Source organism: Castor canadensis, chromosome X (assembly GCF_047511655.1).
Source record: "Castor canadensis chromosome X, mCasCan1.hap1v2, whole genome shotgun sequence".
Taxonomy (NCBI): Eukaryota; Metazoa; Chordata; class Mammalia; order Rodentia; family Castoridae; genus Castor; species Castor canadensis.
The window spans coordinates 93926743-93954600 of NC_133405.1; the positions used below are offsets into that span (position 1 = coordinate 93926743).

General features: G+C 40.2%; 1 protein-coding gene across 2 annotated transcripts; it reads left to right on the plus strand.

Annotated features, from left to right (window-relative positions):
• Positions 1-6515: 6515 nt before the first annotated feature.
• LOC109700225 (5-aminolevulinate synthase, erythroid-specific, mitochondrial) lies at positions 6516-27256 on the plus strand. Of its 2 annotated transcripts, XM_020185294.2 has the most exons (12): positions 6553-6624; positions 9616-9700; positions 11603-11798; positions 12457-12579; positions 13538-13648; positions 15335-15557; positions 16118-16302; positions 18745-18924; positions 21447-21611; positions 22171-22439; positions 23848-24010; positions 26971-27256. In XM_020185294.2, the coding sequence occupies exons 3-12, from the start codon at positions 11618-11620 to the stop codon at positions 27132-27134; spliced, it is 1764 nt and encodes a 587-aa protein (XP_020040883.1). In that variant the 5' UTR covers positions 6553-6624; positions 9616-9700; positions 11603-11617; the 3' UTR covers positions 27135-27256. The 2 variants fall into 2 exon arrangements, with proteins under 2 accessions (XP_020040882.1, XP_020040883.1); XM_020185293.2 differs by lacking the exon at positions 9616-9700 and having other exon boundaries at positions 6516-6624.
• The last annotated feature ends 602 nt before the right edge of the window (positions 27257-27858 follow it).

The following is a 27858-nucleotide window of genomic DNA, read 5'->3' on the forward strand; positions in this document are numbered from 1 at the left end:
TTTAGAACATTCGCATAGCATGCATGAGGTCCTGGGTTCAATACCCAGCATCTCAAAAAGAAAAGAAAATAAGGTTGTCCTTTTGATTAAGGCTTGCTGCATACGTGATATTCATACAGTTTTTTTTTTCTGTTATAGATTGCTGATGCTTAATCAGTTCTGAGGCCTTAGTGTATACATGATACCTTTTCTCTTAATTATGAATTTTCTTGAGGTTTATAAAATTTGACCCCTGAGTAAAAATTTTTTTTCTCACAGATATTGTATCCATAATATAATGTCTCCACTCTTGATTCTTTCTTTTGTTTTGCAAGATTACAGATCCTGCTAATGGTTTTTATACAATCACTTTTCTTTTCTCCATTGTGAAGTCTCTGATGGAGAGTAAGAATTGACTCACATAAAAGCTTTCAAACAGTGGATATACTTGTAATTCTCTGGCTCCCTAAACACTTATAGTTTAGTATGAAGATAACACTTTGTGAATTATCACCCCAGACTCTGACCTATAGCCAATCTCCTTTGAGTCATGAGGCTTAAGATATTCTCATAGATATTATTTCAGTAAACCCCCCCATGCACGCGAGCACATGCACACACACACACACACAGAACCTTGCTACTTAGTGACAGAACTAAAACTATTTTCTCAGAAAGAAACATATCTTTCCCACTTGCCAGTCTAACTTGTCTTAATACTCAGAAGTTGTTCCAGACTTGGGAGTCTGGGGAATGACCCTTATGGTAAGATCCCTAGGACTTTCTCTATGACTGGCACGACTTACTTTGGAATAGAATTCTTGGTATCAGTCTTATCATCGAAAAATAAATAAGTGTATGTGTTGATTGGCTTTGGCTTGCTGAGCCCTCTTAAAATTCAGCCCTGGTCATACAGGAGAATTTGCAATGTATATTATATTTAAAGTATATATTATATTTATATACAAGAGAGAGGGGAGAGAGAGAGAGAGAGAGAGAGAGAGAGAGAGAGAGAGAGAGAGATGTACTGGTGATCTTCTGAGAACTCAGAAATAGGTTCCCAGGAAAATATCAGGTTCTCAGGAACCTGAGAGAATGAGATTTCTCAGGGACAGGTTCACTCGTATAGACATGGAAGATAGTGTACCAAGTCTGGGACACCTAGGCAGTGTCACCCTCAGGAAACCCTGTGAATTTTGCTAAGCCTCAGATAGGTAACCAGTATCCTTACAGTATAAGAACAAGAAATAAAGACAAACACTTTGTGTGCCTTGTTTGTTTGTTTGTTTTTGCAGTACTAGGGCTTGAACTCAGGATCTTGTGCTTGCTAGGCAAGCACTCTACCACTTGAGCCACACCTCCAGCCTTTTATGTGACTTTTTAAAGTATATTCCTTCAACAAACATTTTAGATTGCTGAGGAAAATAAAATAACACAAGAAACCTGTACTTGAAGGGCTCAAAATCTTATGAAAGGTAAATAAATGGAATCAAGGAGGCATAGAGGAGAAATATCTTCTATCAGAGAGAAACAAGTCAAGGAAGGTTTCTTGGACAGTTGACATTCAAATTGATTCTTAAAGAACAAGCAGGAGTTAATAAACTAAAACAAAACAGCAATGATTTTAAAAGGCAGATAGTAGAAGGCAAGTCTAAGCAGAGAGAAGAATGTAAAGACCAGTAGGAAAGAAAGTATAGGTAGACGAGAGGAAGCTTCTATGAAAGTATCCAACAGGTTAAGACAGAAGATAGGACTTTGTTTTATCTTCTGTTAACTATGGAGAGACATCAAAAGAGTCTAAACAGCAGAGTGAAATGTGCCTATTTCTGGGATAGACAGATCATACCAACAGCCAATGAAGAGACTGCAGATGATGTGACAGTGATCTTCAAGACAGAGAGGGAATTAGTAAAAAAAAAATTGAAACTAAATGAAAAGAACACTTGCTAGCTGCTTCTTCTGTGTCAGGTATTGTGATAAGTTTTTCATAGATTCACTCTTTTATACCTCATGAAATACTATCAAGTAGATATTAGAATAATCAATATCCTCATATTGTAGACAAGGAAACTGAAATTCAGAAAGGTTAAATAACCTACCAAATTCCCCACAATTAGTAAATGGCAGAAACCAGGCACTGGGGCTCCAGGGCCCATGTTCTTAACCACTATTCATTCTTCCAGTGTTACTTAGAAGAACAAAGTACCCAGATGAGACCTTATCCTCCAGAAAGTGACTTAGCAGGTAATTCCAAACTCTTCTTTCTCCTTCAACGTATAGGGAACTCACTGCTCCTGAAACACAATAAATATCTTTAAGCCCTCTCTGGTTTTATTGATATTTCATCCTCTTCTTGGATTATCTGGATTGTTCCTTTCCCACTATTATATGGAGTACATGCTTCATAACCCATTTAAAATACTGTCTGTTCTCCACAGTTATTTCCTGAAACATACTAAGCACTTTTAAACTTTTCTCCTTTCTGTTCATTTTGCTCCCTCTGCTTGCTCAATAGGAGATTGAGAAAGAAGACATTCTCTTGTTTACCAAAAGATAAAAGCTATAGTTACTATGATAGGTACATTTCTAAATTCCCATGATAGGAAGATGTTTCTATTAAGCATATAGATTACCTATAAAAGAAAGAATACAATTCTGATGTTGAACATCTTAGCTCCAATACTAAGTGTTAGAAAACAATGAAATAATATTTACAACACTCTGAAGGAGAAAAGAACTGGCCATTATAATTTCATACCTAACAAAAATTATAAGCAAATTCTCCACATTACTCTATGCTATTTTTAAAAATATCAATTACTAAAATTGATATGGGAAGATATAAAAAACTCATATAAACAAATAATCAAGGAAACCATGGGAAAAGATGTGAGAGAATGACTCAGTTACCACCAGAAGGCATTGGGATCAAATAATTATACTGACTGATTCTACCAAATCTTACAAGAATATGTGTGCTATTTAAATTAATATAGAAACTATAGACCAATTTTACAAGAGTAAGGAACCATAGATTTAGGCTAATCCCTGAGGTTCACACCAAAATCTGGGGAGGGGTATAGCTAACAAAAAAGAGAGATGATGACAGAGAGACTGGCATTCAGAGGTAACCCAGCAAAGCTCTGTGTATCTTTCTCAACTGTGACTTGTCACAGATGACTGAGACTATCATGAACTGGTACAGCCTTTTAGAGAAATACTTGATAATGTGTATGAAAAAATCTTTTAAAAGTTCATATCCTTTGATAAAATAATTCCTTTTCTAAAAGTCAATACTAGCATTTGTAGTGACGATTGCACAACACTACAAATATGGTAATAATCATTGAATTGTGCACCTAAAATGGGTAAATTTTATGGTTTATAAATTATGATTTAAATTATGCTTTTATAAAATTAATTATAAAAAATAACCCAGTACTCAGACACAGTTTTAATTACCATGATATTCCATTGCAGTGCAACTGTACAATGAAAAGTTGAACAGACATCATCTTAACATCTGTTTATATCCAGGTTGACACTGGAGATGCAGAAATTAATCAAACCTAGATGTTGACCCCAGAGGAATTCTCAGGAAGGTAGGAAGTCAACCAAGACATAGAGGAAATCAGTGCAAGGAGAGAGGAGACTGTAGAGAGGAGGATCATTGACGTGTTCCCTGAGGAAGTGCCACATGAGTACCTCAGAATGGAACTTATTCTCCTCTTCATACATCATTATCTTTCATTGATCATAATCACCATTGAGAGATAAAGAAAGAAAGGAGAGAGGGAGGGAGGGAGGGAGGGAGGGAGGGAGAGAGAGAGAGATTTTTGCATAAAGGAGAGGTGATATCAGACACAAGCACAATCACCCACTTTCACACACTCACTTGACCCAGGAATAGTACAGGGAGGCTCAACCTAAGCATCCTTCCCAATGACCTGGGATGACCCAGCCACTTTCCTCCATTAGGGTATTTCACATTCTTCTCTGAGTCAGCATGGAGGTCTGCCAGTCTTGGTGTGTTTTATCCTCCCTGTCCCTTTCTTGTGTATGGACAGAATGGGGTAGAAGGAGCAGAGAAAATGCAACTGAATACAGCAAACATTTCTGACATGCCCTCTTGCCAATAATTTCAGATGCCTATTTTCAAGTTGCTCAAGATCTGATAGGGGAGGAAGATATAAAACAAAGGCAGTGATAAATTCTTGGAGGGGAAATGTGGAAGCCTCGGAGAGGGGACCAGATCCAGTGTGGGAGTTAGGGAGGGCTTCCCAGAGGTGATGACATAGGAGCTCAATATCCAATGTAGTAAATGGTTGGCCAGCTAAAGAGCTGGAGGCTGGGGTTACTGCAACTCTATTTGAAATACCTTCCAGAAGAATTAGAGACAATCTTCAATTTTTTGAAAATGGTTAAATACACCATAAAATACCTATACTCCATGCAGTTGTATCACCAGCAACTAGCACTGCACCTAATACACTATAGGCAGTTAATAAATATTTGTTTAATTAATAAATGAATCCAGATGAAGCAACAAATATCACTGAAAAGGGTTAATATCTATACTATTCAAATGTCTTCCACAACTCAAAAAGAAAACTGTAAGGTCTAACTATACTAGTTAGATCACATCCTCCTAATAATTCTGTAGGTTAGGTTTTATGATAATCTTATTTTACAGATGAGGAATCCGAATTTAGTGAACCACACAGCTACTAAGTAAGATAATGTGGACAAGTTCAACTCCAGAGCACATACTTTCTGTCTACTACCTTTTACTGCCAACTCATCCCCAAAATAGGTGATTCAGAAGAGAAACAAATAATGATCAAGATACATATGAAAAGATACCTGATATAAACAGTGGTTCAAGGCTATAATCTTAGATACTTGGGAGGTGGTTGGGAGGATCACAGTCTGGGCAATAAGTTTGTGAGACCCCCATCTCAAATGACGGCTGGATGTGGTGTCATGCGCCTGTCATCCCCAGTTATATGGGAAAGCAAAAACAGGAGGATCATATGCCCAGGCTGGCCTGGGCATAAAGTGAGACCCTATCTCAAAAATAACCAACACAAAAAGGGATGGTGGAGTGGCTCAAGTGGTAGTGCACCCACTTAGCAAGTGCAAGGCACTGAGTTCAACTCCCAGTACTGTTCAAAAAAGATACCCAATATCATTAATAAAGAAAAGCAAGGCATCACCAAGATACCACTTTTAGTACTTAAATTAACAAAGATTTTAAAAATTGAAAATAATAAGTGGTATTGGTAAATACCAATTATTGGTTCACTAAGGTCTGTGAGAAAACACACACACACACTTGTATACCAGTAGTAAGGTTATATAACATAGACACAGTGCAAGTTGGCAGTATCAAAAAAGTAAATGTCTGTACACTTTTCAACCTAAGAACTCTTTTTTTGTAAGATGTCACCCTATAAAAAATACTCTCAGATATGCCCAAAGTTACTTTTTGCAATATTATACACAATGAAGAGGAAAAATTCCTAATAATAACCTAAATTTCCATCGATAGGAGAGTGTTTAAATTATAGTACATTCAGATTTTATAATATTATGATTCCACTAAATGGTGAATTTTGTAGAAAGACTCCATGGCATATGGCCAAATTAGCAAAAGGAAATTATATGCAATATATGGGCTATGATCATGTTTATATAGATATAATATTAATAATGATAATCTGCTTCAGAGATGAAATTGTCTGGTTATAATATAGCCCCACTGCCTTAGACTTGGAAGGGAACAAACAACAGAAAATGAAAAATGAGAAAGAAAACAAAAAAGGGTATTAGAAAAGAAAGGATGAAGAACTTCAAATTTTTAAATGTATATTATAAGAAGGAGAAAAGAGTGTGGGTTCTGGCAGCAGACTGCCTAGGTTCATAGCTGGGCTATGTATTTTCTAGTTGGGTAATTATTAATAAGTTGTCTCACATCTTTGAGCCTCAGTTTCTTCATCTGAAACATAGGGAGAATAGTGCCTATCTCTTAAGGTCATTTTCAGGCTAAATTAATCCATGTAAAGCAATTAACAGAGTCTGGTACATAGTAAACATTCTATCAACTTTAGCTGTTATTTCTTTGCTGAGTGTTTTCTATATATGATGTTACTGAATTGTTACAACATCCTGGATGTACTTTCTGGAACTGATTGTTAGAATTCATAAGTACAAAACTGTATTCTAGGTCTGATCTCAGAGCCTTTCCCATTTGTGCTTCATTTGTTTCTGGGTTTTATTGCCCTGCTTTTATGCTTGAGGAAACAGAGGATCAGAAAGGTGGTGGTTTTGCTTGAGGTGCTCTAGTTCTGTATGGATAGTCTGATCCTAAAGTCCAAATGAGCTCATTTTACAATCCAGAGGAAACAGAGAAAGAAAATAGAGAGGGAAGAGTCACAACTGGGGGAAGAGAAACACAAGAGGGACTACTTTGTTTTTTTTTTTTTTTTTATCTCTAGCAAGGCCCTGAGATACTTTTGGGGCCAATGCAGGGACAGGCCAGCAGAAGGTGGGGTGGGTGGAGCTAAGTCACAGGCAGGGATAAACACCAGGTCCTAACTCATAGCACCCACCCGTCTTTCGTTCGTCCTCAGTGCAGGGCAACAGGTAAGAGTTGCTTTCAGCCTGATGCCTTCTCTCTGGTCTACCTACCCACCTCAGAGCTACATACACTAACTCTGGTCTGACTAGATCTTTGTCTTAGATTGACTTTCTCTTCTTCTGACTGACTTTCCCTTTCTCTGTTTCTTAGAAACTCTGTCATTTTTATCCCATGTCTCTTCCTATCTTTCCCTGTTTCCACCTTTACTTTTCTTCCTTTCCCCCCTTTTCTCTCCTTTGTTAGTTTTCAATATCACTCTCCAACACTCTTGCTTTCTCTTATTTTTCCTTCCAGTGAGTTTTCTCTGTATCTTGTTCTCCTAAACTCTCTTCCCCTTTCTGTCTCTTTCCTCAACTCTGTATTTCTCCATCTCCATCCTGTTTCTTTCTGTCTCTTCCTATCCTTCTCTTTTCTCTATCAGGAAAGATGCCTTAATATTTCTTCTTGCAATTTGCTATTCTTTCCTCCTTTTGTCTCTCTTCTTTCTGCTTGACCTAGGGCATAGCTTGATGGGTCAGAGCCTAGGGGGGGCCAGACCTAGGGAGGGAAAAACTGAGGGGAAATGAGGAGAATAGAAATGAAGAATTGGATAAGGAGAGATTTGGGGGAATTAAGATGTGAATAATTAGCAAAACTAAAGGGAAAAGATGGAAGAGGAATGCTGTGTCGCTATGTAGAAAGTCAAGAGATTTGTATTCTCACTCTAATTCACTGTGAAATCCCAGGCAAGTCATTCATTCTCTGGGGAAAAAAGGCTTGGCCTATATTTTCCACAACTCTTTCTAGTTTTGATTTTGTGGTCTCCTAAATTTTTCTGTTTCTAAGAATTTTCAATTATGTTATTCCAGGTATGTAAAATTCTACATGCTTCTTCAGTGGTGGGAACAGGATACTAGGAAGGGAGGCCCTGATACCTCCAACTCCTGAAGAGAAGTAACTGATTCCCCTTCAGAATGAACTGAGTCTTGCAAAGCAGGCCAGGAATAATGGGAGAGAGGGGGCAAGGAAACCTGTACGATTGGTTTTTGTTTGTTTGTTTGTTTCTGTTGGGGTAGAGTCATTGTTGGCTCTTCTGACCTCTGGGATTGCAGATTGGATGCTGACATGAAAAGGAATTATAAAGATGCAGAGAAATGGATGGGATATGTTTGAATAACATCCATCTCTTTGATTAAAAGCTTTGTTTTAAGAAGATCTCTGGCAAGCATTTCCACATAGTGGGATGCATAAATATTTAGATGGTGGAATGGTTCAACAGTACCTAAAATCCTACTTCAGTTTTATATCTGTTCCTTTGGTAAGGACATTGGTCACAAAAGATTAATGTACCAGTTAGTATAGCAGAGTGGATTGATATATGGAGTCTGGTTCTCAGTTCATGTACCCATTGTTAATTTAGTGGTCTCTGGAGCCAGAATGACTAAGTTAAAATCCTGCTTTGTTCACTTAGTAGGCCCTGTGACCTGGACAAATTACCTAATTTTGGGGGGCTTCAGTTCCCTTACCACAGGGTTGTCATGAGGATTGAATGAGTCAATACATGAGAAGCATTTACAACAAAGGCTGGCACAGCGAGGGCTCTGTGTTTGATTATCAGAACCAGGTGGGATCTATGAAATTATCTAGTTTAATATATGTGGAGAAACTGAGGCCCAGAGTAGGGGCTACAGAGCCCAAGTTCACACAGTAAGTTGTAACAGGATTGGAACAAGGATCAGGTCTCTAGCTTTTCAGACTTTGTTTGACATATCCATGTTGTGACTTTCCTTGGTTGTACCTTCACTTTCTCTACATAGAAAATGGGAGAAAATAAAAGTGATGGCTAACACTTTTTCAGTATTTATTCTAGGATAGGTATTCTTCTAAATATTTTGTATGAATTATCTTACTGAGTCTTCACAACATCCTTGTCAAGTAGATGGTCAATGTTATTATCTACATTTTATAGATATAAGATATAGAGTAGGGGAGTGACTCTTCTAAGATCACAAAGCTAGTGAATGGTGGATCCAGGATTCAAAACCAAGTAGTCTTGCTCTTAATACCCTAAATTTCCTAAAATGCTTCCTTGATTTAATTTTACTCACTCCAGTCTCATGGTAGGTAGTGCTAAGGAATGGACACAAAGCCCAAGGTACTTAGACTACAAAATCATGGGTCATAATGCTTTCTAGGCAGAGTGAAGAGGAGCAAGTCCCAGAAAAGGAGTATCAGAACAAGAGAAATTGGAACCTGAGCTTGAAAGAACTTGAGAATTCAATAAGCTTCAAGAAGTAGTGTATATTTTCCCAGACACATGTTGGCCAAAAGCCCCTTAAAGAGGATTACTATATTGAACTTCAGTTTGTATACATGGCGAGTAGGCTTTAATCTACCACCATCCCAAGGCAGGGCTGGACTTTGCCTCCAATCTTTGGGACTTTCAATCTGACTACATACTTCAATGTTGTTGCCATTATTGTTGGTGGTGTTGATGCTAAGGGAAGGAGTTTGCAGGATCCTGGGCTATCCATCTTAGCTCATTTCCAATAGCTGGAGCCAGCCTCAGACAGATGCTCAGACGTGATTCCAGGAAGGGGCTCCTCTTCTCTCCCACACCCTGGGTTCAGCCTGGGGAGTGATCAGACTCCAATGGCGATAAACTCTGTAAGCTTTATCTTTGGTCTGCAGGCTCAGCCCTGGATGATTTAGCCTTCATGGGCAGGGGAAGGGAAACCTCTTATCTCCAGATATGAAAAAGGCACTGAATCTAATTCATGACCTACCATGTAAGGTAGGCATAATTACCTCACATTTGACAGCTTATGAAAGCCAAGACCCAAAGACAGGAAGTGACTTGTCCAAGACCAAAAACCAAAGGAATTGGGGAGCTATAATTTAAATAGGAAAAGCTAACATTTATTGAAAAGTTACTATGTTCCAGGCATTCTTAAAGGCTTGACATGGGTTATTTAATTTAGTCCATACATTAACCTTTCTGCCTTTCCTAATTTCAGGGCTCACATGCTCAGACCCCACAAATTTACCCAGCTCCCATGACAGCCTGTGAGAGTGAGGGAAGAGGCTCTAAGATAGAATAAGGTAAATGGATTACTATGTGATGTAAGGAGAGGGTTTTTGTTTTATGAGATCAGGAAGGGAGGAAGGTGAAGGAGGTTGTCAAATGAGGACAGGGCCATGAGCTCTTCCTTCTTATTTGTCCCTCACACCATTGGACTTTATACACTGAAGGTGCTGTCAGATTTTACTCAGAAGCTTTCTTGGCAGTGCCAGGGACTTATTGTTCCCACATTCTCCTGTGGAGAATCTACTATCTTGTCTCATCCTTTGATTCTGGCTCTATAATGGGGCCCCTTTTCTATCTGTTTCTCTTGGCTCTCTCTAGCTGTCTCTCTTGCTATTTTTCAGTCTTACTCCTTGTAATCATTCCCCTCCCCTTTTAGCACCTCACTCTATCCCTTAGATAGAGATGGGCAGATATTTTCTACCCATTTCTGTCTTTCACTCAATTTAGCTCTCATTTCCATTTGTAGTAGCATGTTTACTTCCCCTAATCCTTTTTTTAAAATCACTTAACCTTCCTCAGAATTTCTCCTTTGTGTCTCACTGACTCTGCTCCTGCTGTATTCCTTTTCTCCTTCACATAATTTTATAAGTCTTTTTATAATCTTCTGGGCTACTGGATCTTTCCTTATGTCCCTTTTGTGTCCTTCCATCTGTCTCTTTTTTGGGGGGATGGAGGACAGTACTGGGGCTTGAACCTCTGTCTCTGCCCTAATATTCTCTTTCTTTCTCATTTTCTCTTTTTCTTATCTTACTCTCTTTCCTTATCCTTCTGTATTTCTTTTTTTATTGTCAACATAATTTACTACAGGTCTCAAGTGTATATAAAACGTTTTAGTGCAACATCTTACAAATAGTTTTTCCTTTAAAAAAAGAAAACAAAACCAAGCCAACAGCTCTCTACATCATGCATGGGTCGTTTTCTTAACCTATTCCTTCTGTATTTCCCATCATCTTTCTGTCCTTTCTTTCAGTATCAGTCTTCCCCTCTGTGTCTATTCTCATTTCTACCCTATCCCCTTTCCGCTGGCTTTGATCTCATTCCCTCCTGCAATATCTGTTCTTCTAACTCAATCAGTACCATCACACCTTTGTTCTACTTTCCTTCTTTTATCTTTCCTAAGCCTTCATTTCTTCTTACTGTTCCCATACTTGCCTTCTCTTTCCCCAATTTGAGATCTTATTCATTAATTTAAGCCAAAATTCAATAACTATTTATTGAGTGCTGTGTCACTTGGTTTCTCTTTTCCTGATCTCTTCTCTGGCTCCTTTCTTTCCTCTATTTTGGCCTCCACCTCTTCTTCTAACCCATAGATGATGTCTTTGTGCCTTGGCTCTTGTACCTTTCTCTTTTACCTGTGCTTATCCAAAAGTCAGGAGAAAATCCAGATAGGAAATGCTAACCTGGTTGCATATAGTCTGTAGGATCTAGGGCCTCACCTTTCTTCTAGTTCCCCGAATCTCTTTAAGCTTATAACTGACTTTAAGCTCCTTCTTCCTCTCTGGCAGAATTTCCTCAGGAAACACTCTGGGCCAAGCCTCAGGAGCTCTGGTTAATGGCATCTATTTGCGTTATCAGGCTGAATCTTCACTTGGTTGAGGCTGATATTGTTAGAAAGGATCCTGACCTCAAGTGTTGATCAAAAGGTTTGTTGGTTGTCAACTCTTATCCTGCCACATACAAGTATAATTCAATGATCCTCACAATCACAATAAGTCAATGGCAGAATCTGAGTTAGAATTCAGGCTTTCTGACCTCAAAATAGAACTCCTTCTTTCACCCCATTATTTAGTGGTTCCCAGAAGTTCTTTCCCTGAAACACAACCAGTGTATCTCAGAGGAATCACAACAGAGGAGTGATCCTTGGCTTTTGGTCAGATTCTAACAATGGAATTTCATCTCTTCCATATTTTCTGCAGGACTTCAGGCTCAAGATGGTGGCAGCAGCTGTGTTGCTACAGTGTTGCCCAGTGCTTGCCCGGGGCCCCACAGGTCTCCTGGGCAAAGTGGTTAAGATTCATCCATTCCTATTTGGTATTGGACACTGTCCTATCCTAGCCACCCAAGGACCAACCTGTTCTCAAATCCACCTTAAGGCAACCAAGGCTGGAGGAGGTAAGAAGTGGTTGTTAACAAAAGGGGGAAAACATCTAGATCATAAAGACAAGGTTCCAAGTCATACTGGCCATCATTGCCTACTAACTAGGAGAATTCATGTGAAAAAATGTCAAGGCACAATGAACTGGCCTCAAAATATTCCAGGATATGTCTTCCAGGTCTTTAGAGTTTCACTCTCATGCTCTTCACACACTATACAGCAGCCATGCCCAAACTACTTTAAATTGCTTGAATCAACCCCATTTCCTCAAGATACTGTGTCTTTGCTCTTAACATATTACCCTCTCCCAAACTATTACCCTCTCTCATACTTCTCATTAAACACTGAAATTGGGCATCATCACCTCTGCAAAGCCTGCCTAGACCACTAACTTATTCAATGCCAATCATTGGTCGTGTCCCCTATAATCTTCTGGATTTCTACAAACACTGTCCTCCCTCTCATCCCAGCACTGTTCACAATGTGTCTTCTGTGTGTGTCATTTCCATTTCCAACTGCTTAGGAGAGTCCATAGAACAGAAACCAGAATCATCTATCCTTGCCTCTACCATAGCCTGAGATAGGGTTTTGGGATGCAGTAGGTCTCAGTAATCATTGTTGAGCTGAATTTATGGTCAGAAATACACCCTCAATTATTCTCTTAACTTTGTGTAGACTCTTCATCTTGGGCTAAGGGCCACTGTCCCTTCATGCTGTCAGAACTCCAGGATGGGAAGAGCAAGATTGTGCAGAAGGCAGCCCCAGAAGTCCAGGAGGATGTGAAGACTTTCAAGACAGGTTGGACTCAAGTTCCACCTTATCCAACCTCTACTCCTAATGCCTGAACCCATTTTACCACAGTCATGAACTGGGTAATCCAAGGACAGCTAGTACACATCCCATGATGGAAAATCCCAGCCTTTTCCAGGGGAGTCATGGAAGGCAATAGCTTAGACTGCACTGAGCATAGACTTCCCAGCACACACATGTGGCAAGGATCCCATAACTTTTAGCCATTAATCTATGATGAGCTTTCTAGAGTTCTGCCTTCTCTCTTCCAGGTGGTTAAATGGAACCCGCCAAACTGGGATTCCACATTTAAGCAAGACTACATTATGAGAATATGGATTTGCATGAAAGAGAAAGGGTAGAGAGTAGACACATCCTTTATTTAATTTTATTTTTTCACATAACATACTCCTTTAATTGGCCTTTGTTCATTGAAAAGTATCTTGCATTAGTAGTTTTATTAAAACAAATTCAAATAAAATTTTGTTCTCAACAAGATGCATCCTTTTGAAGGATGTGGCGCTCCTTCAACTCAAGTGGTGCACACCACCCAAGATAATCACACCTAGATGGCCACACTATTGACATCTTTCTTAGGCCCTTTTAGGATATCATTAAGGACAACAAATTCAAAATTGAAATTTAATGATGTTTAGAAAAGGAGAATAAGGTACACAGTCATGCATCTATCTCCCAAGTGCAGGACCCAAGGGGCTGTCCTAGTTATCTCACTTAAGGGAAAATTCTAGTGAGAAGTATGAATCACCCTATAGAAGGTCTCTTGACATTACAGGAGTTGTTACTGCAGAAGATGAGTAGGAGCTCACTTTGCAGAAAATTTCTTCTCTCTGCAGAAGGCTTCTATACTTTATAAACTTAAATTTTTATACATTGAACTGAACCTAAAGAAAACAATACATGCTGTCTTTTTTTCTCCCTCTCTTCATGCAAATTTCACACTCCTCAGACCTGCTAAGCTCCCTGGCCTCCACCAGCCCAAGGAAGTCTCTCCCTGCTTCCCAAGATCCAGAGCAAATTTCAGAGAAGCTTACACAACTGATTCAGGACAATATGGCTGGTGAGTTTGCTGAGGTGGAAATAAGTGGGGGGGTGGCGGGGATTAGAATAGGGAAGGAGTCCTAAAAGATCATCTGACATGGACATGGAAAGGCTTTGAAACCAAAAAGAATCTAAGTTTAAATTTTAGTGCTGGCACTTGCTGGATCTGTGTACTTTGGCAAGTAAGGTACTTCCTTTGGGTGGGATTTTAACACTTACCTCAATAGGTTATCATGAGGAGAAAATAAAATTACAGTTATGGAAGTGTAGTGTTTTTAGCTTGTTAATGAGGCCTTGTTAAATATTATCCTTACCTCCATTATTTCTTCTCCATGCTTCCTTCAAAAACTCTCATCATCCTTTTTATATCTCATATGTATTTATATTCATTTTTCATAATGGAATTTGCTTTTTTTTCTAATTTTGAAAGAAAAGGAGCTATTTTTCAACAGATGCAGGAAAATATAGATGGAAATTTAAACCACTCAGACCATTAACTTTTGGTTATGTTTTCTCCCAGATATCTTCCTATGGCTAAACACATACACACACACACACACACACACACACACACACACAGAGAGAGAGAGAGAGAGAGAGAGAGAGAGAGAGAGAGAAAACCCCGCATTCTCTTTACCATACACATGCTGTTTTCAGAAATAGGAACTTATTCTACCCAGAGTTTATTATGCTGCTTTGTTCACTTAGTAATCTACCTGGCATCATTCCATGTCCATAAACATAGAGCTGCATAACAATTATTAATGGCTGAAGTGTGTTTTGTAGTGTGGACGCAACATTATTCCATTAATAAAGCACCTATAATTTAGGTTGCTTACATTTTTTGTTTTATTCCAGTCTAGATTGTATGTTGGCTTTACATACACATAAACATACTCAAAGAAAATGCATAGCATAACTTTTTCTTTTTTTAACCTAGTGTGTCACTTACTTGCTATATGATCTTGATCAAGTTAACGAATTTCTTCATACCTCCATTCCCTCATCTGTAAAATGGAGATACTAATAGAATTTTCCACATAGGGTTATTGTGAGGAATATATGAAGTAGTATTTTTAAACTTCCTGGAATTGGGCCTCATATCTAGTAGATAATCATTAAATGTTAGTTATAATAATATAGTTAAGTATTAGCTATTTTCTTTACTATTAGTAGTAGTAATGATACTACTATTGCTATGCGCCAATTGGGTGTATTACATGCTATTTGTCATCAGATGCTCACATTTCTGCAAAGAATGTAGTGTTACTCTATGCTAAAGATGAGGACATTAAGAGAAAGACAGAGGATTCATGCCTTGCTCAAGGCCATACAACTAGCTTTTACCAGAGACATGCCTCCAAACTAGATCTGTCAGTACTTCTTCCACCGAGATTAGAAGGAATAATTTCAGTAAGGAGGTTTCCACACAAACCCTGGGAAGAGAGATGAGGCCATGCCAAGGGCAGGAAGCCTGAGTGAATGTGTGAATGAATTACTGGGTGAATGAGTAAGTGAGTAAGCAAAGGGAGGTTGAACGAAATAGTGGAGTGTTAATGTGATCCAGTAAGCCAGTGACAGTGCAAATAAATGAACATATGGAAAGAGATTTAAAGAAATCAAAACCAACAACATGGATAAAGTACAAACTAGCCAGGAAGAAATTTGAAATGAATTATTTTTATCCCCATCTCTACTCTTACAGGAATCCATGCCTTTGGTTATGACCAGTTTTTTAGGGACAAGATCATGGAGAAGAAACTGGACCACACCTACCGCGTGTTCAAAACTGTGAACCGCTGGGCTAATGCTTACCCTTTTGCCCAGCACTTCTCTGAGGCATTTGTGGCCTCAAAGGATGTGTCTGTGTGGTGTAGTAATGACTACCTGGGCATGAGTCGGCACCCTCGGGTCTTGCAGGCTATACAGTGAGTAGCAGAGTTGGGGTCATGACCTGTGGAGATACATTTAGAGAAGGTCATGGGGCATATATGGAAAGGAAAGGCAGAGCTGGCAGTGGAAATCTGGGTTCTACCACCACCCCTTTTGTCCAAGGTCCTCAAGCATGTCTACTCCTCAGATATGAACTCAGTCAGCACACCACAGTTTCTAAACTCTAGGGTGTCTGGGTGTCTGGTGTTGTGGAGGAGTAGGATGGGAAACCAAGCAAGGCCTATTCTCCATGAACTCAAACTAACTATAGAATGAGTGTTTCCAGAGATGGCATGTGACCTCCTTTAGGTTTTCGAAATGGCTTAAGCTCCATCTAGCTTCTTCCCTCTATCCCTGAGTGCCTCCATCACTAAAAGAAGGGGCTATATCTCCCTCTCCTCCTTATCTTTCCTTTTACTTGGTCACAGAGGACACAGTACATATAGGAACCCTAAGTCAACATGGATCCCCCATAAAGGAAGGGCTACCTACCTAGTTGTGCAGTGCCTGATAGGGTTTTTTCTTCTCCTTTCCCATATGTTTTTCTCTGGGCCAGGGAGACCCTGCAGCATCATGGAGCTGGAGCTGGTGGCACCCGTAACATCTCAGGAACCAGTAAGTTCCATGTGGAGCTTGAGCAGGAGCTAGCTGAACTGCATCAGAAGGACTCAGCCCTGCTCTTCTCTTCCTGCTTTGTGGCAAATGACTCTACTCTCTTCACATTGGCCAAGATCCTGCCAGGTAAGCCTGTGGCCTGACATTTGTTCAAGACTCGTGTCCTATACTACAGCATCCAGTCTCACTGCTGCCATTGCTCATTCCCTCTGTTCTGAGTTTGCTTGCTCCCATTGTTCTTCCCTTTTACCCACATTGCATATCCTCAACACCAGATGCTCACTCTCTCCCCTTCTACACCTGGATTGAGGACCAGTACTCGGGAACATCACCCATCAAAGAATAGTAACACCATAAGTTCATCACTTCCCAACTCAATTGGGCTCATAACACTCATAAATAATTATTTCTCCACAGAAGCTTTACCAAACCACCTTTCCTCTCCAAAACCTCTGACTACCTCCTCTGTCACTTTTACCAAATAACCCACACCTTATCTCAATACAGAAGCCACTAGGCAGATATATCTCTCCTTCTACCTAAAGCCAATCCTTTTACCTATATACTGGATCACATATTCCCACGTTCCCACTCTCTAGTCAATGATGTCATCACCTCATATGCCTTGCCATCATTCCATCACAGCTCAACCTCAGATTAATACAACTATCCACATTCCCTATGTCAATCCTGGGCTCATACAATTGCTCAAATGGGAGCCACTAAAAGAATCACACTTCCCAACTTCCACTCAGTCCTCTATGCTGTCTAACAATCCTGTTTCCCTAGTCAGTTCTTCAAGTCTCTGAGGCAGTTTTGCCAACCCCCCATTATCTTTAGCTTCCCCTGCCCCCAGCAGATATCCTCATCTCCTATCGTACTAACAGAAGACACCAGAGAGCAATAGTCTCAATTCCTACCCACAAAGTACCTGTGAACTTACATGCATTCCTGCCTGTTCTCTCCCCACTCTTTGCCTCCTGTCACAGTGGAGGTACCTTTCTTCTTGTTGACTAGTCCTTCCACTGGTGCTCTGTGTCTCATTCCCCACTACCTACTCAGGAGCCTTGATCTATCAGTTTTCTTCCACTCTTTGTATCTTCAGCCTCTCCCTTTTTAGAAACATGTTCAAGTCTCTTACATCTGAAAAAAATATTGCCTTGACTCCTCATCACGCTCTAGCTACTGTCCTCTCTCTTCCTGTAACAGGCAAATTGCCTGAGAGAAGTCTCTGTACTTGCTGTCTACCACCTCACCATCCTGCTGATTCTTCAGCACATTAAATATAACCACTATTTCTTGGGAACTTTTTCTGATGTCACCACAGTCCTCAAATAAACTCAATACCTTTGGGATTTTTTTTAAATCAATCCCCTCCTCCTCAATTATTAGAATTCAACTTCTTTCCATCTCTATTGCCACCATTGTAGTTTAGACCTACATCATTTTCTTGATTTTATCTTTGCCTCCCTACAATCTATTCTAGACACCATTCAGAACAATGTTTAAAAATTTTAAACCTATCTTTGTTTCTCCCCTGGTCAAAATTCTACTGCCCCTACTACCAAATCTAAAGTCCCCATCATGGCCTTCTAAAGCTTTCAATAATCTAGTTTCTGCATACCTCTTCAGCCTTATATTTTCATACCTCTCCTCTCACTGTTTTGTTCAGTAATATATTCATCCATATACGCATTCACTCACTTATAAATCAGTCATTTATTTATTCAACCACTCATTTAAGAACTGTTTCTTACCATCTATTATATACTCAGCATTATACTGGAAACAAGGGATACAAAGACAAGAATATTTCATTTCTGTTCTCAGGAAAGTCCTAGTCGTGTCCTCCAAGAAGCCATGACTCATTTTTCTTAAGTAGAAATTATCCCTTACTCTTATGAAAGGCCATAGTTCCTTGATGTCAGTAAGATTTGCAGGGTCTAAGAATCAACTCACCACCAACTTCCCATCCCCACCTGCCCCCCCAGTAAAAATCCTTGCATTCCTCATGTTCTAGAGAAAGACTCTTCCCTCTCTGGAGCTTAGTTTTCCCCCTATACAGTAAAGGGGCTGGAACCTATAAGGATTATCTGCCCTTCTTGCTCTGACTTGCTATGAGCATGTTTCCAACATTGAAAGCCCAGTAAGTGTCCATCCCTGTAACTACAAGCAGATGGACAATACCTGGAACAAATGGGTTTTATCTAGACCAGGAAAAATCTAACATGAGTCCAAGTGTATAAGCATTCCCTGAGATTAACATCTTTCCAGGACTTGAATTTATATGTTGAGGAGAATGTCCTCAAGAAACTCTAAAGCTTCCTGGGGAATAAATTTTTCCTCCACCCCAGGTCAGTCAGAGGCCATGCGAGAATAAGAAATGCCTGGAGGAAGAGCAGAATTGCAGGGCAAAGGAGTTCGGTAAAGGAAGAGATATCACAAAGATTTCTAGAGGAGGAGGAAGCACAGCAGCATCTTCAAGGGGAAGCGGGAGTTGATTAGACATGAAGGTTGAAAGAGGAATACTGAGACAGAAGCTTAAGAATTACATGTTTGGCTCCTCAGGATGCGAGATTTACTCAGATGCAGGCAACCATGCTTCCATGATCCAAGGTATTCGCAACAGCGGAGCAGCTAAATTTGTCTTCAGACACAATGATCCTGATCACCTGAAGAAACTTCTAGAGAAATCCAACCGTAAGACACCAAAAATTGTGGCCTTTGAGACTGTTCATTCCATGGATGGTGAGTATATGTGAGCTTTTACTAGCATTGGTTTCACAAAAACCGTAATGATAATGATGGTAATAACTAACATTCACAAGGTGCTCATTGCATGCCATGCAAAATTATTATTATTTTACATGCATCAATTCATAGTCTTCATGGCAATTCTATGGGGTAAGTGCTATTTTATTTTTATTTTTATTTGAGAAACAAGTGGAGTAACCTACCCAGTGTCACAAAACTAGTAAATGCCAAAGGACAGAGGCAGTTACTACACTTATCTTACAGGTGAAAAAAACTAAAGTTTACAGATGGCATCAAATTTTGTCTTAGGTAGTTCAGCAAATTGGTGAAAAAGTGAGTGTTTTCACCCTAGGACATATAACTGCAATTCCCTTGCATTTGAAATGACGTGAAAAATCAATCATCCTAGAGTCTGATTTCTACAATGGGAAAATTCACAAACTATTGCCTAGGACCTTTTTCAAAGTCCAGTATGCAGCATTAGAATCAAAATAGGTTTTCAAGTCAGACAGACCCGGGTTCAAATACCCTATTTGACACATACTGTCTTTATGAACTTGGGAGCTCTTAAACTCCCTGAGCCTCAATTTTCCCCAAGGTAAAATATTTGATTGTAAGAATTATAGATGATGGAAGCCATTCCATTTATTTTGATACCCCCTTTCTTCTCCCAACTGAAACAGTGCCTAAAGCTTTCTATTACTGGCCCTATCAAGCAGAAGTCATGTGGTTTAGACATCTCCTTCTGGATTTATCTAAGGAAAGAGGTCCTGCTAGCATAAGTATCATAAACATCACATAATGATTATGCACACAGGCTCTAACCTCAAACTGTTTAGGTTCAAATTCCAGCATAACAATTTATTAGCTCGGACAAGTTTCTTAATTGCTCTGTGTCACAGTTGTTATTTACAACATGGAGGTAATAATAATAGAAATGCTGTGAGAATTAAATGAATTAATTAAATGAAGGAATTTACTGTCATGATGACTCCCACATTTCTATAACCAGCAATAAAGTAAAACCATCACATTTGTATATTTCTAACACTGAGACTATTAAAATTCACTTTTCTCAAGTGGAAGTTATTTTGAGATCATACTACTTACATTTGCAAGTGAATGGCTCCTTATACTTTTTTGGTGGAAACTCTGCCAAACTCAATCCTAGGTATGACTTTCTCCTTCTGAAATGATACTTGAACCATCACATTGTCTTATCCCAAGCTCCACCTCCTCTCATGTTGACCAACCAGCTGCTCACACCCTCTATTCATAGTCTGGATCCCTGTTTCTGCCTTCAGAAGTTTCTTCTGTATTCCAACTCCCCATACCTCAGGAGTTTCCAGGGAGTAGAGGGATGGGAAATTATTAAAAAGGTGTGGGGTTTTATAATATGAAGAGTAGCCACAAAGTTTATTTATGAGATTCACAGCCATTTGAAGACCTTAACATAGATGATATCTAGAATAACATGGATAAATGACAAATCTGTATGGAAAATAGAGGGGTACAATGATTACTTCTGATTAATTTTCACTTTATAGTTTGTGACTGAGCCTGAGAGAGAGGTTTTTCAGGGAACCATATTGGTAGAGATGAAAGAGAAAAACATGGGCTGGTAGAGTGGCTCAGATAGCAGAGTGCCTGCCTAGCAAACATGAGGCCCTGAGTTCAAACCCCAGTACCACAAAAAAAAAAAAGTTTGAAAAAAAGAAGAAAGAGAAAAACATTCCCACAAAGACACAGAAAAGACAAAGAGGCAGAAGCACAAAGAAACTCAGAAAGAGACACAGGGTACAGAGAAAGTCTGAAGAAGAAAGTAAGACAGAAAGAGACATAAACAGAAAAAGAGAAAGTAAGGAAAAGAGAAAGGAGATGGAGAGGGGGGAGAGGAGACACAGAGAAAAATGGAGACAGAGAAACAAAGATTGAAATGGACACAAAAAAGGAGATAGTAGCAGAAATCCAGAAAGAAACTGGGAGGACCAGTGAAGAATAAAATTATTGACAGGGCTGTCAAGAGTACCTGGACAAGGTGGGTGAGTGATATCTGAAATCAGGACTGTAGTAAGCAAAAAGTAATGCTTTCTATTTATTTAAACAAAGATATTAGGTAGGCTAGTGCCAACCCTAGATGGAGATACACAGATTAGCAAAGGGGAAAAGGCAACAGAAAGAATAAAAATGGCAGAAATAGGAAGACAGTCATTGTCAGAATGAAGCAAAAATAGACAGTGAGCCAACCCTTGATCCCATACTAGGGAAACAGACACACACACACACAGAGAGAGAAAGAGAGAGAGATGAGGTGTGGGTGGGGTGCAGTTGGTTGATGGATATAAAGAGGTTTGGAATAGTCTCAAATGAGGATTTGTACACTTCTGGTGGGCCTTTTTCCTGCTCTACAACATATTTTTTTCAACCTAGAGTAGGCAGTGATGGGAAATTCAACACTGGAGGTAGAGATGGAGAAGAGTTGTGATCTCTGACCCCTATCTCTTGGTTTTGCTTAGGTGCCATCTGTCCCCTTGAGGAGTTGTGTGATGTGGCCCACCAGTATGGGGCCTTGACCTTCGTGGATGAGGTTCATGCTGTAGGACTATATGGGTCCCGGGGAGCTGGGATTGGGGAGCGTGATGGAATTATGCACAAGATTGACATCATCTCTGGAACTCTTGGTAAGTGAATGCCTTGGACCTCCCTTACATGCAATCCAGACAAGAGACCTCTGCCAGAACCTTTTCTTCTTCCTCCCCAAAGCTGCAGGAGTTGTTTGGGTAGAAGTAGCCCCAGGGTACTGTCCTACCAGATCTCCCTTCTCTCTACTCTCATCCCATTGCAGAGCTGCTGAAAAAGTCTGGGAGAGTTTTTTGAAAAGACCCCTGAGTTGGATAAAATAGCCAGGTTCAACTTGAGTAAGCAGAGAGCTGTGTTTCCCTGGGCCACATGAGCCCAGGTCTCATCTTAGCTCTTCTAGGCTCTAATCAGTTAAAGGTCCCCACCCTGCTTCTGTCTATCTAGTCATTACATATGGTAGGACTTGACAGTCCTAATCCCAGAGCCATAAAATTATCAACTCTGTCTGCCTTGCAATGGACAGGAGAGATGGGCAGAGGCCTGGGAAATGAGACCGGAGCCCCAGCTTCTGGTGTACCAACTTGTGTTACCTGGGGTATGATCCTGTTCCTCTGAGGACTAATTATGATGTCTGTGCATATTTTTCTCCTCTGTCTCCAGGCAAGGCTTTTGGCTGCGTGGGTGGCTATATTGCCAGCACTCGTGACTTGGTGGACATGGTGCGCTCCTATGCTGCAGGCTTCATCTTCACCACTTCACTGCCCCCCATGGTGCTCTCTGGGGCTCTAGAATCTGTGCGTCTGCTAAAGGGAGAGGAGGGCCAAGCTCTGCGAAGGGCCCACCAGAGGAACGTCAAGCATATGCGCCAGCTACTAATGGACAAGGGTCTTCCTGTCATCCCTTGCCCCAGCCATATCATCCCCATCCGGGTGAGAGTTCCACCATGCCCACTGGTCTTGTGGGAACCTTTCCATCCCCAGCAAACCAGTATCTGCACCTGTCATCAACTCTTTCATTTTCCTGTGAATCCTCCTTCTTCCCAGTTTCATTCATTTTGAAAAAATTATCAGCTGTTCTGAATTAACCAATCTTTTTCTGCATCAGCTATTACCTCATGCTTATTATACTGTCCTGACTCGCAATATCAAGTACTCATGGTCTGTAATCCAGTATTTTCCAAACTGTTTATCAATACCATTAGTGGGTTACCAAATCAGTTTACTGAATTATAACTAGCATTAAAAAAGAGAAAAAATATTACAATGTTGAAGTATAACACACATAAGTAAAGGGTATTGATTTGTGAGGAATTTGTTCAGTTTTATGTGTGTGCATGTATATGTACATGTGTGTATTATGATTATAATATAAAAGATACTTGTTACTGAGAATCAAGGTCAGAAAAATAAAATCAAAAACCATAGGGCTAGCTGCTATTTTGTATCCTCAATTATGTTTGAGTGTTTACTGCCTTTAAAAATGCTACTTCTTTCTTAAATGACATCTATGTGTATGAGTAAGTTAGTAAGTTTGTATGAGTGAGTTTGTATGAGTAAGTTAGTAAGTATGGGAAGGATGCTTTACTGTGATGATTTTGTGGATGAGAAAGGAATAGTCATCTCTCAGTATCAGCAGGAGATTGGTTTCAGGACACCCTCTCCCACCTGTACCAAAATCCACAAATGCTCAAGTCCCTTTGTAGAAAGTGGCGTAGTATTTACATATAACTTATGCAATTCTCCCATATACTTTAAATCATGTCTAGATGACTTGTAATACCTAATGCGATATAAATGCTATGTGAATAGTTGTTACACTGTATTTTTGAGGGAATATAACCAAGAAAAAAAGTCTGCATGTGTTCGTTAAAACACACAATTAAAAAATATTTTTGATCTGAGGTCAGTTGAATCCCTGCATGCAAGACCCACTGATATACAGGGTCAACTGCAGCCATTGCTCCAATGTTCCCTTGAAAAACTCCTTTTTTAAAATAACTGATATTTTCATTAGTCCAGTTACAGCAGCCAGAGGTGGCTTGGTCAGTTTATCTTCTCATCTAAAACCATACCAAATCAACCTATATGCTTGCTTTGCAAACAGCTTCAAGTCAAGGCTCCTGGTGCTACCTTCAACCTCCTTCAAATCCAATTACTGGCTCGGGGCTCCTGATTGATAGAAATTCTGGAGATGCCACTGATTAACCCCTTATGAAACAAATCTGTCCCCAGTTCAGTGGTGTACCTTGATCTGGTTCCCCCTACCTGCCTAATGGATCTAGTTAGTAGTGGTGGAGCCAGGGTGGCAACTACTGAAAGGCCTTTCTCTTGAGCCCAGGTGGGTGATGCAGCACTCAACAGCAAGATCTGTGATCTCCTGCTCTCCAAGCATAGTATCTATGTGCAGGCCATCAACTACCCAACTGTTCCCCGGGGTGAGGAGCTGCTGCGCCTGGCACCTTCCCCACACCACAGCCCTCAGATGATGGAAAATTTTGTGGGTAAGTCCTCAACATGTGTGCCTACAGCATTTCCCCCACCCCTCAGATCCAGGATCTGAAGAAGTAAGTTCAGGACAGATTCCACTCAATTTAGAAAATATTTCTGGAACATCTTTTGTGTGCCAGACCCTATACCAGGGTCACAAATGAATGAGAAACAGCCCCATAGACTCACAGTGCTCTAGTCTGGTTGGGGAGACCATGGCAGACACAAACAATGACACTGAGGGGTGATCAAAGCTTAACAAACACAGTGCATGAGGGAGTTGTGGGGACAGAAAGGAAGAGCTTGATCCAGTCTGGGGGATTCAAAAGGTCTCTTAGTAGAGGTGACACCTGAGTTGAACCTTGCAAAGTAAGTGGTGGTCCTGACCAAGAGAAGAAAGAAAGTGTGGAAAGAGAACAATATGCAGGTATTACTGGAATGTAGAGTAGTAGGAATGGAGTGAGGGTGGAAAGAATCTACAAAGACAACAAAAAAATAGGAACTAGATTGAGAGGCTTATAATGCTCAGTAGTTTGGGTTTTACCCTGAAAGATGCCAGTTTACTCAATTTACCTGAAGTTTACTGGATTCCATTTGGGTATAGTTTAAAACAGGGCCTCGCACAGAGCTTGTGCTCATTCCAGGTCTGTTGAATGAAAAACAGGTAAGGCAGTCGATGGTCTAGCATAGGAGACAGACAAGGACAGTACAGGTCAGTGTGATAAGTCTTAGTGCTCTGGGGCTGGAGGGAGAGTTCATTTATGGTTAGAGAAGACAAGGAGGATGAGATTGGAGAGGCTTTGTGGATGCGGAATGTCTTTGTGCTCCACATTGAAGTACATGTGGATATGATGCAAAGATATTCCAGAATAAGGGACTCCCAGGAGCAATAACTTAAAGATAGGAAAATAGAGGGCATGTACTGACAACATCCTTTCCATCTGGAGCACAGGCAGTATGAGAGTTCAAGAAAGACAAGACAGGTGGGTGCCATTCATTCATTTACTCAAAAATATTAAATGATGATGGCTAACAATTACTATTTACCATGTGCTCCATACTGTTCTAGGCACTTTACATTATTGTATTATTAATCCATTTAATCCTCAAGGTAGATGTGTTATTATTTATGTTTTGTGTAGGTAGAATTGAGGCATAAAATATATTTATTGGTCAAAGGTCATATAGGTACTAGGTTGGGACTTGAGGTGAGGGAGGCTATTAAAATTAAGATAATGCCCCCTCTTTCACCCTTTCTTCTGCCCTACTTCCCTTCATCTTCTAGTTTTAACTCAGGTATCTTTTCATTCTTTCAACAAATAATTATCAAGTACTTGTTGTGAGCTAGATACAGTTCAAGGTCCTGGGGATCCAGTAGTAAACAAATGACACAGAGTTTGCATTCTGGAAGGGTCAATAACATTTTTAAAAGTAAGCAAATTAAATAGCATGCTAGTTCTAACTGCTATAAGAAAAATCACGAGAGAGAGGATAGAAAGTGTTGGGACCAAGAGCTAGTTTAGAGGAGGGTTATAGTATTATAGTATAGTATTAGGGTAGACCACTGAGGTGACACTCAAACAAAGATTAGAAAAGGGTGAAGGAGTCAGATGGGGAGATATCTAAGGGAAGGGCATCCCAGGCAGAGAGAACAGCCTAAGGCAGGGAAGACCATAACTCAGAAATATTCCTTTTATATTTGAGGAGCAATAAGATGAATGTGGAATAATGTAAGCAAGTGGGAGAAAAATTAGGCAGATAGAGGCAATGTGAGGCCAGATTGTGTATCACTGGAAGGATTTGGAATCTTCCTCAAATATCCTTTGGAAGGATCTAAGAACACTAACATATCTGACACAAGTTTTAGCAGAACTCCAACTTCTATGTTGCGAATATACCAAAAAAGAGAAAGAGTGCAAACAGGGAGGCCCAGTGTGTGTGTGTGTGTGGGCTACTGTAATATTCCAGATGAGAGATGATTGTGGTTCATACTTCATAGCAATGGAGATAATAACAAGTGGTCAGATTTTGAAAGTGAAGCCAAGGGCTGGTGGAATGGCTAAAGTGGTACAGCACATGCCTAGCAAGTATGAGGCCTTGAGTTCTAACCCCAGTACCACAAAAAAAAAAATTGAAAGTGAAGCCAGTAGTAGTTATTGATAGATTGAATGTAGGGTAAAAGAAAAAGAAAAAGAAAAGCTGGTTCTGAAAGTTTTAGACTGAACAACTGGGATTGCCATCAAATGAGATTAGGAAAGATGAAAGTAGAGCAGGCTTGGTGGATGGTAGGGACATACGTAGTTCAGTTGTGCCCATGTTAAGTTAGACATGCCTATTAGACATCCAAGTGGAGAAGGAGAAATGCCACTGGATATACAAGTCTGGTAGAGACGAAAATTTCAGAATCATCAGAATATAGATGGTGTTTAAAGCTATGAAACTAGACAAGATCACCAAGAGCATGAGCATAAAAAAAGGTTAAGGACAGGGGCCTGGCACATACCTGAGGTACTTCCTATAGCTGGGTTAGATTCCCTACTCTAGGTTCCCACACCCCTCAGGAATAACCCCCACTGCCTCACCCTAGGCTCCCTAGTCACCACACTGATATCATAGTATGATTACTGCTAGTGCTACCTTTCTCACCAAGTTAGGACTTTCCAAGCAGATAGGTTCACTTCTTGGCCCACACATGTCCTGTACTTGGGGAGTAATAGAAAGCAAGGTGGTATCACTTCAAATTGTATCAAAGGAATGCTTCCCAATCTTTATACATCTCAGCACTCATAAAAAAATGGCAACATTCACAGCTCACACTGGAATAAACATATAAAGCTACTCTGACCCTGAGGTACCTCAAAGGATTCAGGGGATCAATATCGTAGCACATCTACACTGTAACACAGGAATTTGGAAGACCAAGTCTAACCGATTCTTTCCCTCTTCTCTTTTTCTCTCTCATTCCCACATTCAGAGAAACTGCTGGTAACCTGGACTGAAGTGGGGCTGCCCCTCCAAGATGTGTCTGTGGCTGCCTGCAATTTCTGTCACCGTCCTGTGCACTTCGAGCTCATGAGTGAGTGGGAACGTTCCTACTTTGGTAACATGGGGCCCCAATATGTCACCACCTACGCCTGAGAAGCCAGCTGCCTTGGATGCCCACTCCACCTACACTTCACCTGGGGTTGGGCCTCCTCCTGTCCTCTGCTTTGTTGTGTGCCTCTAGCTGATTTGAATCTAAAAATAAAGAGCAAACTGCAGCATTTATAGCATTTTTTGGACAAAGAACAGATAACTGCACTATACTGACTCCTTCAGACAAGTGCCAGACTTGGAAACTACAGATCCATTTGTTGGTCTGACTACTCTATTTTACTGACAGGGAAATCTAAACCAAGAAAAAGGAAATAAATGCCCCCCAAATATACTGGAAGTTGCATAAAGAGAGGAAACACTGGAAGATTTGAAATGGCTTTCCCAATGGTTTCAACAAGAACCCAGGGATCGACTCTTCACTGGTAGACCTGGAAACCTGGGCCCCAGGTAGTGTTGAAAGTCAGGAAATTGAGTGGGCCTTAAGGACTGACTATTCTTAGTTGTCTGTTCTTAGTGAGGAATGCCACCCCCCCTGCCCCAAACTGAGGAGGAAGTTTCCTTAATCTATTATCCTCTTTCCCTCCCACAGCATCTTAAAAGATTTATAAGCCCCATTTTCCAAGGTACATAAAGAAGCTTGGCTATAGCATGCAACATGTTCAAAGTAATGCTCCCAATATGGAACAACTGATTACTATTTGCTGAGGAAGCAATCTTCCTTGAGTCATGTGGTATTCCAGGCCCTGCCTTGCAACTCTGAATACTG